This window comes from Tursiops truncatus, chromosome 19, assembly GCF_011762595.2.
Source record: "Tursiops truncatus isolate mTurTru1 chromosome 19, mTurTru1.mat.Y, whole genome shotgun sequence".
Lineage (NCBI taxonomy): Eukaryota > Metazoa > Chordata > Mammalia > Artiodactyla > Delphinidae > Tursiops > Tursiops truncatus.
The window spans coordinates 43,101,295-43,120,843 of NC_047052.1; the positions used below are offsets into that span (position 1 = coordinate 43,101,295).

Below are 19,549 nucleotides of genomic sequence, written 5' to 3' on the forward strand. Positions count from 1 at the left end.
CCACCAGGCCAGAGGAGCCCCGGGCCCCGCTTCTCCGGGGCGCGGAAACTAGCGAGTCCCCAGGGGTTCCCATTTATAGCTCCGTTTCCACTCAGCGCGGTCCCTCCAGGACCCGGGCTGAGCAAGTTTCTTCCACTCCCTCCCCTCCCTCCTCCTCACCCCCAGCCATCCCCCAACCCCGGCAGGGTGCAGGTGTCCAACCCAGCCGGTACCCCCTCCTTCAACGCAGGTGTTCCAGCTCCCAGACTGAAAGGGCGCTGGGGTGTCCTCCCGCTGGGGGAACCCGGCCCTGCATGCCCCCATTCATCCGCTTCTGGGCCGCGGGAGTTTCTCAGCGGGAAGAGGGCGGGTCTCCCAGAAGGCGGGCCGGGGCGGGGCGAGGGGGATCAGGCCCTCCAGGGTCTCTCCGAGACCGAGCGCGCGGAACTGGCCTGCGTTTCAGAGCCGCGGAGCCTGCGGCGGAGCAGGCTAGGAGAACTCCGGGCCAGAGACAGGGGGTGCTGCTAGCCTGGAGAGAAGAGTTGGGAGCGAAGGGGACTCCAGGCTAGAGTGGTGGGAGGTGTGCTGCCGAGGAAGGAGCTGGCAGGGAAGCCAGTGCAACAGCAAGTCTGCTGGATCTTGGGGGACACACACTCAGGATGCTGGTCCCCGCACTCCTTGTCCTTCTCTTCTGCCTCAGAGGGCGTGCAGGTACCGCGAGGGGCAGGGGCAGATAAATACAAGAGAGGGTTGTTTGCCAGTTGTCGCTTTACTGTGGTAAGTGCAGCTGAGGGTTCAGACTCCTAGATCTGAGGGACCCTGGGCTTCTGGATCTGAGGGCAGAGGGGATTGGGGACTGAACTCCCTCCTGAGTGAGGGAACTCTTGAATGTGCTAAGCTCTGCTCCTCCGCCCCATTCTCCTAGGCCTGTCACCCCACTTCCTGCAACAGCCAGAAGACCTGGTAGTACTGCTGGGGGACGAGGCCCGTCTGCCCTGTGCCCTGGGCGCATACTGGGGGCTGGTTCAGTGGACTAAGGATGGGCTGGCTCTAGGGGGCGAAAGAGACCTGCCAGGTGAGGCTGTTCTATCTATTCAGGGAGGAGCTGACTCCAGGGTGAGGGTGTTGGGCTTGGGCTATGACTGAAGTTTCTATTTTGACGTTTTCAAGTTTGGGAAATGAATGGGCTCAAGGAAACATTTGGGAGTTCAGAATTTTCAGCTCCTTCTTTGGAGGTGACCCATAGGGTTTGGGAATTTTAATTTTTATTGTAAAATATTGCATAAGTGCAGAAAGGCTCATAAAACATAAATGGAAGATTTGCCAAATAATTCTAAAATAGACAGCCATGTAACGACTACCCAGGTCCATTGCCAGCTCCCCAGAAGCCCTCCTTGTTCCCTTCCCCTGTCATAGCCCACTCCCTCCCCACCCAGGAGGTAGTATCTCATCTGACTTTTATGACAATTGTTTTCTTGCTTTTTCTTTTTCCTGAATTTGTCACACACACACACACACACCCCACCCCCACCCCCCGCAAGTTTGCAGCGACTCTGGATTGGGAGAGGATTAGTGTCTCTCTGGCCCAGCACCCACTTTTGGTAGTGTCTTTCTGGTGTGGGATGTCTGGGGATGGAGGCCTGGGGCCAAGAACTCAGAACCATGGTGTGACTGCCTTTTCCCTGACTCCAGGGTGGTCCCGGTACTGGATATCAGGGAATGCAGCCAGTGGCCAGCACGACCTCCACATTAGGCCCGTAGAGATAGAGGATCAAGCATCCTACGAATGTCAAGCTACACAAGCAGGCCTCCGCTCTCGACGAGCCCAACTGCACGTGCTGGGTGAGGACCCAGCCCACTTGTCCCTGGGGAGCCCAGGCGGACCGCCAGTGCTAGCTGGGAATATGAGAGTCCGGGGAGAACGGAGGAGTGGTCGGTCGGAGCTGGGAAGATCAGGGTCTCTGGGCCCAGGATCCAGCTCTGACCTCAGATCCACCCTACAGTGCCTCCAGAACCCCCCCAGGTGCTGGGTGGCCCCTTTGTGTCTCTGGTTGCTGGGGTTCCTGCGAATGTGACCTGTCGGAGCCGTGGGGATGCCCGCCCCACCCCTGAGCTGCTGTGGTTCCGAGATGGGGTCCGGCTAGATGGGGCCACCTTCCGCCAGGTCAGGTCCAAGTCTCTGTGCCAGCCCTTGCTCATTCAGGGAAATTTGGGGGTCCACTCAGACCACAGGCTCTTCCAGAGGAGGCATGGGAGGGCAGGGATTCAAGGCTTGGGATCCTTGGTACGTACTTAAGTATAAGGGCTCTAGGGCTAGACTACCTAGGTTCACATCCTGGCTCAGCCACTCGTTAGTTGATCTTCACCTTTCCATCCCTCAGCTTACTTATCTGTACAATGGAGTTAATAGTATGCACCTCTAGGATAGCTGTGAGGATTAAATAAAGTAATATTTATAAATGCCTAAAAGAGCGCCTGACATAAAGTAAGTACTACCTAAGGGTAGATGAAATCATCATTATTATTCATAACCTACAGACCCTGTTGAAGGAAGGAACCGCTGGGTCAGTGGAGAGCATCTTATCTTTGACCCCTTCCAGCCACGATGATGGAGCCATCTTGGTTTGCCGGGCTCGGAGCCAGGCCCTGCCTGCGGGGAAGGACACAGCTATCACAGTGAGCCTGCAGTGTGAGTGCAGTTGGACACTGGGCCTTGAGCCTGAGGTCCTTGGGGAAAGAGGCAGCTGGGGCCTGGACTTCAGGGTATGAGAAAGGAGAGGGCTGTGGACCTCGGGTCCCTGGGGGAATTGGGTACTGGAAGCCTAGACTCCTAGCTGGAAGGGAAGAGGGGACTGGGGACTCAGACTCCTGGGGTGGAGGACCTGAGAATTGGACCACTAGGTCATCAATGGAGGTGTTGCATGTCCTTGCCCACCACTGACCATTGACTCACCTCTACAGACCCCCCAGTGGTGACTCTGTCTGCAGAACCACAGACAGTGCAGGAGGGAGAGAAGGTCACTTTCCTATGCCAGGCCACAGCCCAGCCTCCTGTCACTGGCTATAGGTGAGGACACAGATCATTTCTCCCCAGCCGGGAGAACAGTCTTGGGGAGGGCTGGGGCTAGGACGTGAGTAGGTGTGCTTCGGAAGCAAGGACAACACAGCCCACCACCTTCGCAGGTGGGCAAAGGGGGGCTCCCCTGTGCTTGGGGCCCGCGGGCCAATGTTGGAGGTAGTGGCGGACGCTTCATTCCTGACTGCGCCGGTGTCCTGCGAGGTCAGCAACGCAGTGGGTAGCGCCAACCGCAGCACAGCGCTGGATGTGCGATGTGAGCAGGGGCGGGGCCATGGGTGTGGCCAAAGTGGGGTGAGAGAAATGGGACTGGGGCTACGGTGAGGCGCGGCTCTGACGGACTGCGGGAGGTGGTGGGGCCCGAAGTAGGATTTAGGCGGGATTTTGCTGTGCTGGATCAGTACCAAAGTGGAGTAGGGGCGGGGCGCGAGCGGGGCTGGGGCTTGTGAGCCGGACATACGAGCTGATTTGTGAACCGGGGGCTTAAACCCAATGGCCCTTGGGAGTGTCGTTTCGGAGTGGCTAATCCCAAGTCAGAAGTTGCATCCCTCCCTGGTCATGTGACCCCTCCTCTGTCTCCTCCAGTCGGGCCGATTCTGCAGGCAAAGCCGAAACCCTTATCCGTGGACGTAGGGGAAGACGCCTCCTTCAGCTGTGTCTGGCGCGGGAATCCTCTTCCACGGGTAACCTGGACCCGCCGCGGGGACGCGCAGGTGAGGCCAGACCTGGGGCTTGTGGCCATGGCTAGCAGTAGATGGGGCTTTCTCCCATGGTCGTGTCCCTGACGCCCCTTCCCTATCCCAGGTGCTGGCCTCCGGGCCCACGCTGCGTCTTCTCGCGGTGGGGCCGGAGGATGCAGGCGACTACGTGTGCAGAGCCGGGCCGGGGCTCTCGGGCCTGCGGGGTGGCGCTGCGGAAGCTAGGTTGACTGTGAACGGTGAGAAAGCGGTGCTTCCTAGTGGACCTGGCATGTCCTGGGATAAGAAGTGGGCAGAGGGGGCGAGGGCTAATGGGAGTGGGCGTGGCCTCGAGAAGGGGAGCTTAACTGACGGCTGGGGCCCTTGGATTGAAGCGGGACCTAGGGAAGGCAAGCCTCAGAGGGGTTCGAAGTTTGTTAAGAGGCTTGGCCTAGTTGGTCGGGGTTAGTGGGGAGTGCCCAGGCCTGGCCTCGCCTGCTTGAGAACGGGACTTGGGTGGGCGGGGCCTCTCCGCTGATTGGTCCACAATCTCCAAACCAGCTCCCCCAGTGGTGACCGCCCTGCACTCTGCGCCCGCCTTCCTGAGGGGCCCCGCCCGCCTCCAGTGTCTAGTCTTCGCCTCCCCCGCCCCAGAAGCCGTGGTAAGGAAAGTTCCCACTCTCGTGACCCTTCCAGCGGTGATCCCAGACCTCCTAGCCGGACCCCCAAAACTGCTGGGATGATCTGTGACTTTCCCGACGCCTTGACCTCCTCTTCCCGCCCTCCTTCGTCTCCTCAGTGACCCTCCTCTTCTGTGCCCCCAGGTCTGGTCTTGGGATGAGGGCTTCCTGACGGCGGGGTCGAGGGGTCGGTTCCTGGTGGAGACATTCCCAGCCCCAGAGGGCCGCGGGGGACAGGGTCCAGGCCTGATCTCTGTGCTGCACATTTCGGGGACCCAGGAGTCCGACTTTAGCCGGGGCTTCAACTGCACTGCCCGGAACCGGTTGGGCGAAGGAGGCACCCAGGTCAGCCTGGGACGTAGAGGTGAGACCCTGGGCCCGAAGACCCCAAATCTGAATATTTCAAGCCCCCAAAATGCCACAACCCCCAAACAGAGGACCCTCAAGTGCAGAGACCCCCAAACCTTGGGAGCCTCAAAACTATGAGTCCATTGAATCCTGAGATCCCCAAACAATAATTTCCCTCAAATACGGAATCCTAAACTAAGAGACCCCTCACACTTAGGGGCTCCAAAGAAGGCAACCTCCAAATATAGGCAAAGTAAAAATACCCTCAAAGTCTAAGACTCTCTAAAGCCAGGGAGTTTAAACTTGTGAAACCTCAAGTTCATGAGTCCTTAAACCCAAGGGACCCCAAGCTAGGGGACTGCAAAACTTGGAATCCCCAAACTTGGTGACCTTTGAACCCAGAGATTCCCTACAAAAGCCCCAAGCCCTGTTCCCCAGTTCCTGCTCAGCATCCTCAGGAACCCCCTCTTCTTCCCACAGACTTGCTGCCCGCTGTGCGGATTGTGGCTGGAGTGGCCGCTGTGGCCATGACTCTCCTTATGGCCGGCACTGGGGTGGCCCTCTGCTGCTGGTGCCACGGCAAGGGTCAGTACCTGAGCCCCACCGCAGGCCCATATACAGGCCCTGCCCACTGACTGGCCTGGCCTTGGGACCTGGTCCCAGTCCTGCCTCTCTAGACCCTCACTGGCCTTGGCTTACATCCAGGACCTGATTCCCTGCTCAAGCTCTAACTCCGTCTCTTCAGGGTCACACACCCCTTACTCTCCTAGGCCAGAGTTCTCTCCCAGTCTCCCGACCTGATTTGCCCCAGTCCTCTCTCTTCCTGCGCACTGGTCTCCACAGACCGTGATCCAGCCCCATCGTTTACCTCTGCCCCCACCCCCAATGTCCCTGGCCTCAGCCTCTTTCTCCAAGCAAAAGAATCTGGTGCGAATCCCAGGGAGCAGCAACGGCTCCAGTTCGAGGGGTCCCGAGGAGGAGACAGGCAGCAGCAAGGACCAGGTAGGATGCCAGGGTCCCCAGACCTGACAGTACCTCAAGACCCAAATAGTAACCCAGTCCCAGTTGTGACCCCAGTCGCAACTGGGCGCCCCAAACTCAAAAAGAGCCGTAGTCCCAACAGGGATCCCCAGATCCAAATATCCCCCAAATCCAAATACACCCCTGACCCAATTATTCCCTAGACTCAATAAGTCCCTAAGGCTCCTTGTTGTCCTGAGCCCAGACCCCAGCTCTCAGGTGCCCTTGGTCCCTCCTGCCTGGCCTCAGATGTTCAGCTGAGGGTCTCTGGGGTCTGGCACTGGGGCCAGAGGATCCTCTACACTCCCTTTCACTAAGCACCCTACCCCAGGGCCCCATCGTGCACACAGACCACAGCGACCTGGCTCTGGATGAGGAGGGAGCTCTGGAGACCAAGGTGAGTGTTGGGAAAAGAGGGGCTCCCTTCACTGTATCTCCAACTCTCTCTCCACTTCTTTCTGTTTATTTTTTATTTTTTTATGTTTGGCTGTGTTGGGTCTTCGTTGTTGCGCGCGAGCTTCCTCTAGTTGTGGCGAGTAGGGGCTACTCTTCCTCGCGGCGCGTGGGCTTCTCATTGCAGTGACTTCTCTTGTTGCAGAGCATGGGCTCTAGGCGTGCTGGCTTCAGTAGTTGTGGCATGCGGGCTCAGTAGTTGTGGCTCTAGAGCACAGGATCAGTGGTTGTGGCACACGGGCTTAGTTGCTCCGTGGTATGTGGGATCTTCCCAGACCAGGGCTCGAACCCATGTCCGCTGCATTGGCAGGTGGATTCTTAACCACTGCACCACCAGAGCAGTCCCTCTCTCCAATTCTGTTCCCTCCTTTTTCATTCTGTTGCCCCCAGAGCTGGCACCTAACCCCTTCCACCCACTTCTTGCTGCCTCCTGGGCTGCCTCACCCAACTCCAGTCTCAGTTTGTTTATCTGCTGACTATGCCCACATATCAGCCCCAGCCTTGGCCTCCATCTTGAGCCCCAGATCAAGGTTCAGTCTGCTTGTGCTTTCCCCAACACAGTCATGTTTCAGGCCTCCTAGATGCCTCTCCCTGGTTGCTTCACCCAGGCCCCTTCTACCTACCAGGTTCCACACTGGCCTCACATTTCCCCAAACTTGTATATCCTTTAGGGTCCCATCTCTTTTAGGCCCCACTGACCCCAGTCCCCAATCCAGAGCCCTCCTCTCTCTTCTCTGTACCTAGTACATGCTATTCTCTTGGCCCGAAACACTCCTACCTTTCTTCACATACCTACCTAGTTCTCTCCATCATTCCTCTGGTCTCAACTCAAACACTTCTGGTTCCAGAAAGCTCTTGCTTCCCTCCTCGTAGCCCTGATCATTCTGTCTGTGTTTCACCCGTCATAGCCATGACCACTGTGAGCTAGGCTTCCCCATCTCAGTCTGAAGATCCCCCCATAGCTGTCCCAGTCACTCCCTGAACTTCCTCCATCACAACCCTGACCTTCCTGGCTCTATCTAGTGATTCCTCGTTTCTCCTTTGGCCTGGATCTCCATGAGGACAGGGCTAGGTCTATCCTAGTGAGAGATGTCTAGGCATGCAGCACAGGGCATGACTCAGAATCAAAGCCTCAAGGCTGTTGGGCAAATGAATGAATGAATGTCTTGATCTCCATTTCTCTCTCTTGTTCCCTCTGCATCTCCTTCCACACCGCCACCGCTCAGCAGGCCTATATCCTTCTGTCTCTGACTTTCTCTGCCCATCTCCTCTGTCCCTTCATCTCTTGTCACTGTTTTTCTGTGTCACTTTGTTCTTCTACCAGTCCATATGTCTCTGGGTCTCTGACTGCTCCTGTTTCTATCTTTTCGTCTCCCCCTAGGTCTGGCTCTATCTCAGTGTGTCTCTCCATCAGTGACCCTCACCCCGCTGTACCCTTACATACCTTACCAAGTCCCATTTTGTCCCCTCAGGACCCAACCAATGGTTACTACAAGGTCCGAGGAGTCAGTGTGAGCCTGAGCCTTGGAGAAGCCCCTGGAGGAGGTCTCTTCCTACCACCCTCCTCCCCTCTTGGACCTCCAGGGACCCCTACCTTCTATGATTTCAAAACACATGTGGGCATTGTCCCCCCCTGCAGGTTATATAGAGCCAAGGCAGGTTATCTCACCACACCCCATCCTCGAGCTTTTACCAGCTACATCAAACCCACATCCTTTGGACCCCCAGATCTGGCCCCCAGCACTCCCCCCTTCCCATATGCTGCCTTCCCCGCCCCCAGCCACCCACGTCTCCAGACTCATGTGTGACATCTCTCCAACTGAAGAGTCCTGGGATCTTCAACTTGCCATAATGGATTGTCCTGATTTCTGAGGAACCAGAACAAGTTGGCGACCTTACTCTTCCAACATTGAACATTGAGGGGAGGGAAAGATCGTTACAATTGTCTGGGTCATTGATATACAGTCAGCTCAGCCAAAGGGGATGCCCCAAGTGGGAGCAAGAAGGCCACTGTGCCTACCTCTTCCCCTGTGTAAAAGAGATGCAAGATGGCACATGGACCCTCTGCAGAGGGATGGGGGGGCAGGGGGTGATGGGAGTTAGGGGCAGAGAAGGAAGTTGTTTCCCAACACTGAAAGAAGATATTTCAAGATGACCACCTGCATTGAGAAGAAAGGCAACATAAGGCAGATTAAGATGGAGGACCTGTCCTGGCTCTCCCCAAGGGGCACTTTGCTTCACCCATGGAATTGCAGCCAGAATGGCCATTCACCCCCTGGGAATCCAAGATGGTCACTATCTTGATTTTTTCTACCTTCCTTAAAGGCCCTGGAAGAACTGGACCCAAGGAGTAAGGATAGGGTGAGAGCTGTTGTGGGGTTGGGGGCGGGTGGTGAGGGGGTGGTGTTGGAATCTGAGAATAAGCATATTTATGTTTAATAAAAAAAGTTGCGAAGTGAATGTCTTAGAGATTCTCCTGGCATTATTACTGTCTATCAAAGAAGGGGTCCATCGAAGCTGCCCCAAGGCCCTTCTTCTTACCCTAGACTATGAAGTGGCTGTAGAAAAAACCGTGAGCCACCCCCCAGCCCTTTGCTACCCATTGAGCACTCTAGGCTCTTTTAAGATACATCTACACAAACATACATGCACAGATGCACACACATGACAGGACTGCCCCAGTCAGCCTGGGGAAGACAATTCTACACTGCATTTTGAGGAGACAAAGAAGTGAGCCCTGAAGGGGAGGGGGCGAAGGAGAGGCTAGGGGTGGGAAAATAGAAATGCCCTGATCCTTACAGCAAGGATGGGGGTCAACTCTTATCTTGAGGTGCTGGCTACCTGACTCAGCTCATCCTTAAAGAAAGGGTCTGGGGGCTTTGGTTCATGAATCCTTGATCTAGGAGTTAAAGGTCTAGATGACTGGGGTTCCTGGGAAGCAGAGCAGAAGGCCTGGACTCGTGCGTCTTAGGGAGAAAGGGCTGAGGGCTTGGTCTCTAGTCCTGAGAGAGAAGGTACCTGGGACCCAGACTCCTGGATCTGAGGGAGAAGGGGACTGGGTCTCAAGTGCTATGTTCTTTTTTTTTTTGCGGTACGCGGGCCTCTCACTGTTGTGGCCTCTCCCGTTGCGGAGCACAGGCTCCGGACGTGCAGGCTTAGCAGCCACGGCTCACGGGCCCAGCCGCTTTGCAGCATGTGGGATCTTCGCGGACCGGGGCACGAACCCGTGTCCCCTGCATCGGCAGGCGGACTCTCAACCACTGCGCCACCGGGGAAGCCCAAGTGCTATGTTCTTGATTGGGGAAACTTTGGAGGCCTGTATTCCTGGGGCCTCAAGAGACGATTTGGGGGTGGGGGCCGCTCTCCAATGCTTGCATCCCTAGAGGAGAAGCGAGATGATTTGTGACTATCTGGATCCGAGGGAGGGGAACACTGGTGGTGAGAGTCTTCAGGGAGAACTCAAAATCCCCAACCAGGAAACCCGTGACCCAGACTCCTGGCTAGGCGCTTGCATGGGGTGGGACGCCTAGAATCTCAAGGCGGCGGGGGCCTGGCGCAGGTTCCCACCCGGGGTTTCCAAGCTTCTCCGCTGTGCGCAGAGCTGCCACGCTATTGTCCTGGCCAGGAAGGCGGGGCCAGCGCGGGGCGGGGCTGGCGGCGCCGGCGCAGCCCGGGGGCGGCGGGAAGAGGAGGCGGCGGCGGCCGTGGCGCTGGGAGCTCCTGTCACCGCTGGGGCCGGGCCGGGCCGGGCGGAAGTGCTGGGGACGTGAGGGCGCGAGGGCCGGGACATGGGACCAGCCATCCCCGCCGCTCGCGGTCTGGGCCCGCTGCCGCTGTTGCTGCCACTATTGCTGCTGCTTCTGCGCGCGCAGCTCGCCGTCGGGAGCCTGGCCGGTGGGAGTCCCAGCGCTGCCGAGGTGAGGCCCGGCCGGGTCCAAGGGGATGGGGGAAGGGGCGGGACCGGGCCTCTGGACCCCGATGCGGACAGGTCCAGAGCAGAAAGCGCAGTCTTTCCAGCTCGGTGGCCGGGCCCCCCGGCGCCGCTAACTGCACTAGGCATTCAGAAAACCGTAAGTCCAGGCCCCATCTCCTTCATCATCTGTCGTCCCAGTCCCCTCCAGCCCGCAGCGTAGGAACTGGCTTTTCCAGAGCCCCTGGTCCCAGAAGTCCAGCCCCCCCAGACCCTCTCAACCTAGGTGACTCAGCCCCAGACCCTTCCCACCTGAACAGGACCCACCAGGCAGCAAGGCACCTACAGCCAGGAATCTGGGCCCCCTGCATCCTCTGGACCCATATGAGGCCTCCCGCAAGGCTCCTAGGACCCAGAAGTCTAGGCCTCCAGCCACCGCCCCCCAACCCAGGATGTAGCTCTCCATCCCTCAAGGACTTGGTGTCCAGGCCTGCAGGGCCCTGAAACCAGGCCTTGTGGTCTTTGCACCCGAGAATGCGAGCATGAACTAGGGATGGAGGGAGGAGGGGCCAGAACGCCTGGGTTCTGACCTCCTCCCCCGCCATTCACGTTTAACCCTTTCAGCTCTAGTGCGGCTGAGCTGGGGTGAGGGCGGAGCCTGTCTCCGCGGCAACAAGGCCGCGAGAATCCCGGGGGACCCGGGTCGCCATAGCAACGGCAGAGCTGGGGCGCCCCCGCCCTGTGGGAGCTGTTTCCCGGGGAACCGAACGTCTATGGAGGCGGTGCGCGGTGCTTGGTGGAGGGGGCTGGTGCTGGGGGTGTGAATATCTGCGTCCTAGGGAGCAAAGGACCAGGGGAGTCACATGCCCGCGTCCCCCGTGCCCTCGCTGACCCCTCCGTCCCCACCCCCAGGCCCCAGGGTCTGCTCAGGTGGCTGGACTATGCGGGCGCCCAACGCTTCACCGGGACCTGCGTACCGGCCGCTGGGAACCAGACCCACAGCTCTCACGACGCTGTCTCCGGGACCCGCAACGCGTGCTGGAGTACTGCAGACAGGTAGGCGGGACCTACTGGGAGGGGCGTGGCCAGCAAGAAAGGGGATCCAGCTTGGGGCCGGGTAGCGCGTGAGAAGCTAGTCGTGCAAAGACAAGGTCCAGGGAGATGAGGGATCCAAGAAGGCATGGGAAACTAGGGGACGTGGCCAACAAAGAGGCGAAGTTAGGATAGGACAGGACCTGTTTCTGAGAAACTAGGTCAGGAAAGGGGAAGAACCGTGCAAAGACGGCCCGCTGAGGAAAGTGTCCAGTGAAGAGACAGAGTTTAGCAATAATGTGGTGGACTCCTTAAAGAGCAGGTGTAGGTGGACGTGACCAAAGGAGACGCGGGGCTAAGACAAAAAGACCTTTGGACCGGCGTGACTGGGAACGGGGTGGAACCCAATGGGAGAGTGGAAAGCTAGGAGGCGTGGCTGTGAAAGCAGGTCTAACACAAAGAAAGGATACTTACTGAGAGGCCAGAGAGAGAGCCGAGGCTTAACGAAGGGAGGAATCTATGGGGAGATAAACCTGATAGGGGGAAGGGGCAGAGGCGACTACAAGAGAGGTGGGCTTAGAGGGATTGAGTTTTTGGGCAATGGAGGGACCTTCGTTAAGAAACTGGACAGGCAAAGGGGCGGAGCCTAAGGATCGCGTGGCTTAAGGGAGAGGTACTAGGGGGCGTGGCCAACAGGCTTGAGGGGCTTAGATATCTAAGACCTGTTCTACAGAGAAGCGGGGCCTAGGGAGGAGAGGTCCTTATGAATACTAGAGACTTGAAAAGGGACATGGCCAGTGCAGAAGCGCAGGCGGGGCCGTGGGTTGATCAGCCCCACCCGGTGCCCCCAGATGTACCCGGAGCTGCAGATTGCACGTGTGGAACAGGCGACACAGCCCATCCCCATGGAACAATGGTGCGGGGATGCCCGAGGTGGCCGCTGTGCCCACCCCCACCACCAGGTTGTGCCTTTCCGCTGCCTGGGTGAGTCACAGGCTGGGGGAGGGGAACGGAAGGGGCGGGGGGGGGGGGGGGGGGCGTCTCCGAGGGGTGAGATTCTGGCCCTGGTTTCAGGCTCACATTAGGGAGATGGATGCCTGGGTCCAGAGTGGGACAGAAAAGCCTATGAGGATAAGAGATCTGGATTCTGAGGAGGGTAGGGCTAGTGGCTGCGGCAGTGTCTCACATCGATGACCCCCATTTGCCAGAGGGTGAATTTGTGAGCGAGGCCCTGCTGGTGCCTGAAGGCTGCCGGTTCCTGCACCAGGAGCGCATGGACCAGTGCGAGAGTTCAACCCGGAGGCGTCAGGAGGCACAGGAGGTCAGGACTCAGCCCACTCATTCTCACCGCCCCCCAGAACCCAGGGATCCAGTCCTCTAACACCCTCCTCCTCCAGAACCCAAGAGTCTGGGCCTCAGCCTTCTCTTCCCAATGGGACAGAACCAGGAATCCAGGCTCCCAGCCCCATCAGCCCCCAAGACCCAGGCATCCAGGCTACCCCCTACCCTCTGTTACCCCACAGTCCTGGCATCTGGGCCCACTCTTCCCACAGGCCTGCAGCTCCCAGGGCCTCATCCTGCATGGCTCGGGCATGCTTTTGCCCTGTGGCGCGGATCGGTTCCGAGGTGTGGAGTATGTGTGCTGCCCCCCTCCAGTGACCCCCAACCCGTCTGGGACAGCAGTTGGGTGAGTGGGAGGGAAGCCTCCATGCCCAACCCAAGGCTCCTGAGGCAGGAGATGGAAGCCTGGGGGCCTGGGCCCAGGTTCTCATTGCCTTGGGTCTTCTGCTCCCTCAGGGATCCTTCCACTCGGTCGTGGCCCCCCGGGGGCAGAGTTGAGGGGGGTGAGGACGAGGAAGAGGAGGAATCCTTCCTACAGCCAGTAGATGATTACTTTGTGGAGCCCCCACGGGCTGAGGAGGAAGAAGAGGAGGAAAGAGTCCCACCCTCAAGCTCCCATCACCCTGCAGGGGTCAGCAAAGGTGAGGCAGGCTCTGCACCCCCAGTCCCCTCCACCCTTGGGGGAGGATGATTTAAGGGAGCCTTGGTATAGGGGCCTCTTTGGGAGGGACCTGTGGGGGAGAAGCCCTGTTGGGGGAAATGGGAGGGATGGGAATGGCTTTGAATAAAGTAGAGGTGGAAGGGGCAGCCTGTGAGGAATGCAAAGGGGGAGGGTGGTTTGGGGGTGCCCAGAAGTGGAGGAGTCATTTGGCGGGTCTGAAGGATTACTGGGGGGAAAGCTTAGAGGATAGTGTAATGGATTCCTAAGCTTTACAAGAACAGGCCCAGTTCAGAACCACATTTCGCATGAGGCCAGGCAGCAGCTATGGCTGAAGTGAACACATGAGGGTCTCCAGTGCGCTCTAGGAAATGCAGTTCTCTGGGAAGGGAAGGAGACCTGGAGCTGGGCTTCTGGCTGACTCCCTGGTTCCTGGCCTTGCAGTGACTCCCACCCCGAGGCCCACGGATGGTGTGGACGTGTACTTTGGCATGCCTGGAGAAATCAGCGAGCACGAGGGGTTCCTGCGGGCCAAGATGGATCTGGAAGAGCGCAGGATGCGTCAGATTAACGAGGTGATGGTGCCGGGGGCCCCAGGACCCCCCATAACGCAGAGCTCCCTAAATACCAGGAAATTCCTCAGGGACACATTGAGACTATCTTTAAAGAGTCCCCAAGTCCCCATTAACCCCCAGTCCTCAACACCCCCCCTAAGATGACCAGGGATCTCTGACCCACCTAGAATCCCACTGAGATGCCACCAGATTCTATGGAAACTCTGATGCATGGTACTCTTCCACTTTAAATTCTTTCTGAATCCTCTCGGGAATCCAAGAGGCAGAGGGACTTAAGGGATCTGGAGACTCTGAGGAAGGATGGGGGCGGGGGAGATGCAGTGGGTAGAGCAGGGTGGATTCTAGGATCCTGAAGCTCGCCTTGTCCCCAGGTGATGCGTGAATGGGCCATGGCGGACAACCAGTCCAAGAACCTGCCTAAAGCCGACAGACAGGCCCTGAATGAGGTAGGACAGCCTCCAGGGTGTCCTGCTCAGGCCTGTCCACTCCCTGGGGCACACTGGCTTTGTCTGGCCTCATCCAGTTTCACCCCTTCCTACTTGCGCGGGCCTCTCCGGGCCCCACCCTTACACTCGGCTCGGGCCCCTCTTGGCCTACATCTAACCCGACTTTGCTTCCCTCCTCTTCCCACTGGCCATGTTTTGCCCTGTCTTAACTTGATCCTAGCCTCTGAGGGCTGGCTCTGGAGGCCTCTCCCAAGCTGGGCCCCTGCAGACACAGCCCGGTCCTTCTCAGCCTCTCTTTGATGCTCGGCCCTGCTCCCTGACTCTGATCCTGCCCCTGTAATCTCCCTTTTACTCAGTCCCTCCTCAGTAGTCCCAGCCTCATGACTCTCTGCCCCACCTCTCTCAGCCTCACTTTAGTACCGCCCTACCCTGTGTAGACCCCACTTGTCTGCGCCCCATTACTTGACTCTTGCTCCTACCCAGCTCAGTCTTATTTAGTTACAGCCTGTCTCCAGTGGGTCCTGCCCAGGCCTGAGCCCTACCTTTCCTACAATACTTGGCTCCTTTCATCTCGACACAGGCCAGCTCTGTGCCTAGATTGTTCCCACCCATGTAGTGAACACCTTCAGCGGGGCTCCCAGCAGGCCTAGCCCTGCCCCCACTCCACCTGGCCCTGAAGCCCCAGCTCCACCAGTCAGTCTCCTGTCATCTAGTCCCACCCCAGGTTGACTCTGCCCAGGCCTAGATCCACTGCACGCCTCCCTCTCCCCCGCCACTTGACCCCATAGCCCTACCCTTCCAGACTGCCTTTGACCCGGGTTTCACCCCACTACACCTCTCCTGGCCCTGTGCCCACCCCCTCGCCAGCACTTCCAGTCCATTCTGCAGACCCTGGAGGAGCAGGTGTCTGGTGAGCGACAGCGCCTGGTGGAGACCCATGCCACCCGAGTCACTGCCCTTATCAACGACCAGCGCCGGGCTGCCTTGGAAGGTTTCCTGGCGGCACTGCAGGAGGATCCGCCTCAGGTGCGGGAGCCGTGGGGGCAGAGGGCAGGGGGTGGAAAGGGCTGGGGCAGGCCTGGGCAGCCTTCATCGCTTCCACAGCCAGAGCGCGTCCTGCTGGCCCTGCGGCGCTACCTGCGAGCAGAACGGAAGGAGCAAAGGCACACGCTGAGGCACTACCAGCACGTGGCTGCCGTGGACCCCGAGAAGGCCCAGCAGACGCGCCTCCAGGTGCTCAGGTTCTTCCAGCTCCCAAATTCTCAGCTAGCCCTCAGACCCCGGCCTCTGGGACCTCTAACTCTTCTCTTGCCCCTCATACCCTCTTTCTATCCCTTGGACCTTCCTATCCCTGGAACCTCTGTGCTTCTGTGCTTGGGACCCACTCCAGTCCCTCAGATCCTTACTTCTTGACCCTGGAATGCTGCCTCCCCGACCCCTGTGCCTTTGACCCCTTTCTTGAATTCCCACTCTCTGTCCCTCGACCCCACTTCTTGTCCCTTGGATTCTTCCTTTCCTAGAATCCCCCTCCTGTGCCTTGAACCCTGTTCCTGCCCCTCAACTCTCCTTTTTCCCTAACCCAACTTGTTCTCCCTGGAACCCTTGCTCTGTGCCCTCAGATCCTAATTCCTGTTTCTTGGATGTCCTCTTCCTGTCCCAGAATACTCCATTCTGTGCTCTTGAACTCCAAGTCTTGCCCTTGAACCACATCATTTCTATATGACCCTCCAATTCTTCCTTCTTCAGAACCTCCTCAAGCCTCACTTCCTATTCCTCAGACCCTACTCTCTGCCCCTCCTACCCACTTACCATCTTCTATACCATATTCCTTGTACCCTATACTTACCTTGTCTCCTGTGCCCCACCTTTCCTAGCAGCTACTCCTTTTCCTTCTTCCTTACTTTCTTTCCCAAGACGCTCACAGCCTGTCTTCTGTACATCTTTTCCTTTTCATTGTATTCCACTTCTCCTTCTCCAGTTTCCTTCCTCCCATGGCCAAGTCCCTGCCCTTGTACCCTACTTCCTGTACATTTTATGTGCTAATTTTGCTTGGACCCTCTTGACCTTCCTCCTTCACCCTGCCTCCGTTTCCCCATCTCTAGCCTGCACTGCTCAGTTCATCCCTCGTACTCACTCCCCCACAGGTGCAGACTCACCTTCAAGTAATCGAGGAAAGGATGAATCAGAGCCTGGGGCTGCTTGACCAGAACCCCCGCCTGGCTCAGGAGCTGCGGCCCCAGATCCGTGAGTGCCCAGTCCTGACCCCCAGCCTTTGACTCCCCTGCCATTTCAGCTATCTATTCCTGTGTAACAAACTGCAAAACTTAGTGGCTTAAATCAACCACTTTCTTTTCTTTTCTTTCTTTCTTTCTTTCTTTTTTTTTTTTTTTTTTTGAGTTTGGAAAACCAAGGTTTATTCCAGTCTTTCTTTAAATTTAAATGGTCCACAGTTCTTCAAGGACCTTCATTAGCATCACTTGAAAAGTTTGTTAAAAATGCAAGTTTAGGGACCTCACTCCACACCTATTGAATTAGAATCTTTTGAGACATGGATGGAAAATTTGCATTTAACAACTTCTTTGAGTAAATCAAATGCACACTGAGGATAGGAAATCTTCAACTTCTGGTCATAGGACAGCATGGACTAGGTATCACAGCTGTATTAAATCAACCATTTTCATTGCTCATGGTTCTGCCGTCTGCTCTGGGCTCTGCTGGGTGCTTCTTCTGCCGGTCTTGTCAGTAGTCAAGCATGTCACTACATTTGGCTAGCAGGTCAGCTAAGGGCTGGGACTCTGGCACAAATGAGCCTCTCTCCCTCTCTGTGTAGGCTCAGGGCCTCTCTTCTCCATGGAGCCCCTCCACGTGGTCTGTCCAACAAGGGAGCTGGACTTCCTACATGGTGGTTCAGGCTCCCCATACCGTGCAAGTGGAAACTGCCAGGCCTTCTTAAGACTTGGGCCCACCTTCTGTAGGTTAAAGCAAGTCACAAACCCAGTCCAGATTCAAGCTGCAGGGCCTTCACAAGAGCATGAATACCAGAAAGTGTAACCCCCAGATCTACTGCAACTTCCTCCTGGATGTCCCATGCCAAACCCTAATTCTCCTGCTCTTTAAGGAGGCTGTTCTCTTGAACTTCAACCTCCATCCTCCAACACTCAGCTCCACTTCCCCAGGTCACACGTATGGCTCCCCCCTCCGATCGCTCTATCGTTAGGATGCCATCCATTCACCCATTTTTGTTTTGTGGATCCCTGTGATCACAACCTCACCACCTTTCTGCATGTTCCCCTCAGAGGAGCTCCTCCACTCTGAACACCTGGGCCCCAGTGAATTGGAAGTCCCTGCCCCGGGGGGCAGCAATGAGGACAAGGGTGGGCTGCAGCCCCTGGATTCCAAGGATGGTGAGTTAACCCAAATCTACATAATCCCAGACTTTGGGGTACAGGTCCCCAACCTCAATTCTAATCCCCTAAAATCTGGGGGTGTCTTAGCCACCACAGTGAGTGAAGAGGGTGGGAAGGAATGTCTGAGGTTGTAGAGGCCTCTGTAGGATCCTCGGCCCCTGGGAGGGGGCTTGCCCACACTGTCTTTGGTGATGCTCTCCTCTCTTCACTGTTCCACCTGTCTTGCCTCCTCTGACTGCCAGCAGACACCCCCATGGCCCTTCCAAAAGGTGAGTATCTCGCAGAGTAGCCCCCAGCCACCAAATCCCTCTGAGTCCTTGAGCCCAGAATGGAAGAGGGCCCGTACACGGGGAACCCCAGGCCTCCTGGGGTGGAGTCCGGTGCCCCTTCTGACCCCCTCTTCAGGCGGGGGTAGCACCATTCTGGACTCTCAGGAATGAGATAGGATTTGGGGGGTAGGGTCCACAGAACAAGATGCTGCATCCTCTGAGAAAGAGAAGATGTCCCCCCTGGAGCAGTATGAACGAAAGGTAAGTTGGTCGGACCCACGGGCATCGGAGGGAGGATGGGCCAGGGGGCCTGGACTGCTAGGTCTGAAGGAGGGTGCTAGGGGTTTGGGTTCCTTGGCCTCAGAGGAAAGAAGGGACTGAGGACATGGACTTCAGGGTCCTAGGGAAGAAGAGGGCTGGGGGATGCCCTCTCGGGGCCCAGGGGAGGGGGAGGCAGGGGCCCAGACTTCTGGGTCCCTGACACCTCCTGCTCCCCCAGGTGAATGTGTCTGTTCCAAGGGGTTTTCCTTTCCACTCGTCGGAGATTCAGAGAGATGAGCTGGTAAGAGGAGGAATATTGTGGGTACTTAGGGGAAGAGGTCAGACGTCAGTGGCTAGGCTGTGACTCCCAAAGCCACACAGGGCCCTGGTGAGCCTCCAAGATGACCCCGGCCCCATCTCCTCTCCTTGCAGGCACCAGCTGGAACAGGCATGTCCCGAGAGGCTGTGTCTGGTCTGCTGATCATGGGAGCGGGTGGTGGCTCCCTGATCATCCTCTCCATGCTGCTCTTGCGCAGGAAGAAACCCTACGGGGCTATCAGCCATGGAGTGGTGGAGGTGAGAGGCAAAGAGACCTGGAATGGGGAGGACTTCCAGAGCCTGGGAGTAGAGTGGCTGTGAGGTCTGCGGTCAGGCCCCTGTGGCCCACTCTGCCTCCCCTGCCCCTATTGCAGGTGGACCCCATGCTGACCCTGGAGGAGCAGCAGCTGCGTGAACTGCAGCGTCACGGCTATGAGAACCCCACCTACCGCTTCCTGGAGGAACGACCCTGAACCAGCCCCCTTCACCCCTTTGGCTGAGCCCAGACCTTCCCTCTTCCTGGAGCCCCAGAACCCCAGCTCCCAGCCTGGGAGAAGGGTCTTGAAAAAGTTCATTTCACACCCTTTGTGAGGGGGCTGGAAATTCTTATTTCCCCTGTCCAATTCCAAATTTAATCCCTAAGAAATCCCCAGGTATTCCCAGCTGCCTCCCCGCTTGGGACCTCCTCACTTTAATTTATTTTGTACATTTATGTATTGTTCCTTAAGGTGGCCACCAGTTGGTCCCACTGTCTGTTGTTCCCTTGAACTCACCGTCCCACGTGTCCCCCACTAATATCCCAATAAAGTCCTCTTCCCCACCAGGCCATCCTCCGTCTCTGTGGGGGAATCAGGGTGTAATCAGCTCTGGACATTGGTGTGCAAGCCCGCCCAGACCTCCTTCACCTCTTTAAACTGTTGGAGAGATCTTTAAATCTGGGCGGGGCCTTGGGAAGGGGCGGGGTCCAGAGATCTAGGTTAGGCTCCCACCCAGGAGCTTTCCGTGGTACTGAATGGGCAGCCACTTCTAAGCCTGTATCAGCTGGGTTCCAGGGTGGACTCCAAGGAGGCTGGGCTCTAGCAAGTTTCCCCTGCCTCCC

General features: G+C 57.4%; 2 protein-coding genes across 7 annotated transcripts; both read left to right on the forward strand.

Annotated features, from left to right (window-relative positions):
- The first annotated feature begins 530 nt into the window (after window positions 1-530).
- On the forward strand, window positions 531-8,669 carry KIRREL2 (kirre like nephrin family adhesion molecule 2). The gene is made up of 16 exons (XM_033845396.2): window positions 531-690; window positions 905-1,054; window positions 1,672-1,821; window positions 1,983-2,143; window positions 2,518-2,668; window positions 2,941-3,046; window positions 3,163-3,311; window positions 3,641-3,768; window positions 3,860-3,992; window positions 4,294-4,394; window positions 4,557-4,776; window positions 5,241-5,343; window positions 5,654-5,762; window positions 6,112-6,177; window positions 7,706-7,744; window positions 8,014-8,669. The coding sequence occupies exons 1-16, from the start codon at window positions 639-641 to the stop codon at window positions 8,083-8,085; spliced, it is 1,890 nt and encodes a 629-aa protein (XP_033701287.2). The 5' UTR covers window positions 531-638; the 3' UTR covers window positions 8,086-8,669.
- A 1,239-nt stretch (window positions 8,670-9,908) lies between these two features.
- APLP1 (amyloid beta precursor like protein 1) lies at window positions 9,909-19,276 on the forward strand. Of its 6 annotated transcripts, none has more exons than XM_033844904.2 (17): window positions 9,909-10,150; window positions 11,056-11,199; window positions 12,027-12,159; window positions 12,384-12,496; window positions 12,729-12,862; window positions 12,973-13,157; window positions 13,619-13,749; window positions 14,121-14,195; window positions 15,063-15,221; window positions 15,300-15,428; window positions 16,340-16,439; window positions 17,492-17,599; window positions 17,845-17,871; window positions 18,062-18,132; window positions 18,371-18,433; window positions 18,565-18,708; window positions 18,825-19,276. In XM_033844904.2, exons 1-17 carry the CDS (start codon window positions 10,022-10,024, stop codon window positions 18,921-18,923), a joined length of 1,944 nt encoding a protein of 647 aa, XP_033700795.1. In that variant the 5' UTR covers window positions 9,909-10,021; the 3' UTR covers window positions 18,924-19,276. The 6 variants fall into 6 exon arrangements, with proteins under 6 accessions (XP_033700795.1, XP_033700796.1, XP_033700798.1 ...); XM_033844905.2 differs by having other exon boundaries at window positions 17,848-17,871; XM_033844907.2 differs by lacking the exon at window positions 18,371-18,433.
- Window positions 19,277-19,549: the final 273 nt, after the last annotated feature.

Bases quoted from the DNA above. Each gene is read 5' to 3' on its own strand.
- KIRREL2 (XM_033845396.2), top strand. From the start codon at position 639: ATGCTGGTCCCCGCACTCCTTGTCCTTCTCTTCTGCCTCAGAGGGCGT. The intron at 2,144-2,517 runs GTCAGGTCCAAG...CATAACCTACAG, and splicing joins ATGGGGCCACCTTCCGCCAG to ACCCTGTTGAAGGAAGGAAC. The intron at 4,777-5,240 runs GTGAGACCCTGG...TTCTTCCCACAG, and splicing joins GGTCAGCCTGGGACGTAGAG to ACTTGCTGCCCGCTGTGCGG.
- APLP1 (XM_033844904.2), top strand. From the start codon at position 10,022: ATGGGACCAGCCATCCCCGCCGCTCGCGGTCTGGGCCCGCTGCCGCTG. The intron at 11,200-12,026 runs GTAGGCGGGACC...CGGTGCCCCCAG, and splicing joins TGCTGGAGTACTGCAGACAG to ATGTACCCGGAGCTGCAGAT. The intron at 13,158-13,618 runs GTGAGGCAGGCT...CTGGCCTTGCAG, and splicing joins CCCTGCAGGGGTCAGCAAAG to TGACTCCCACCCCGAGGCCC.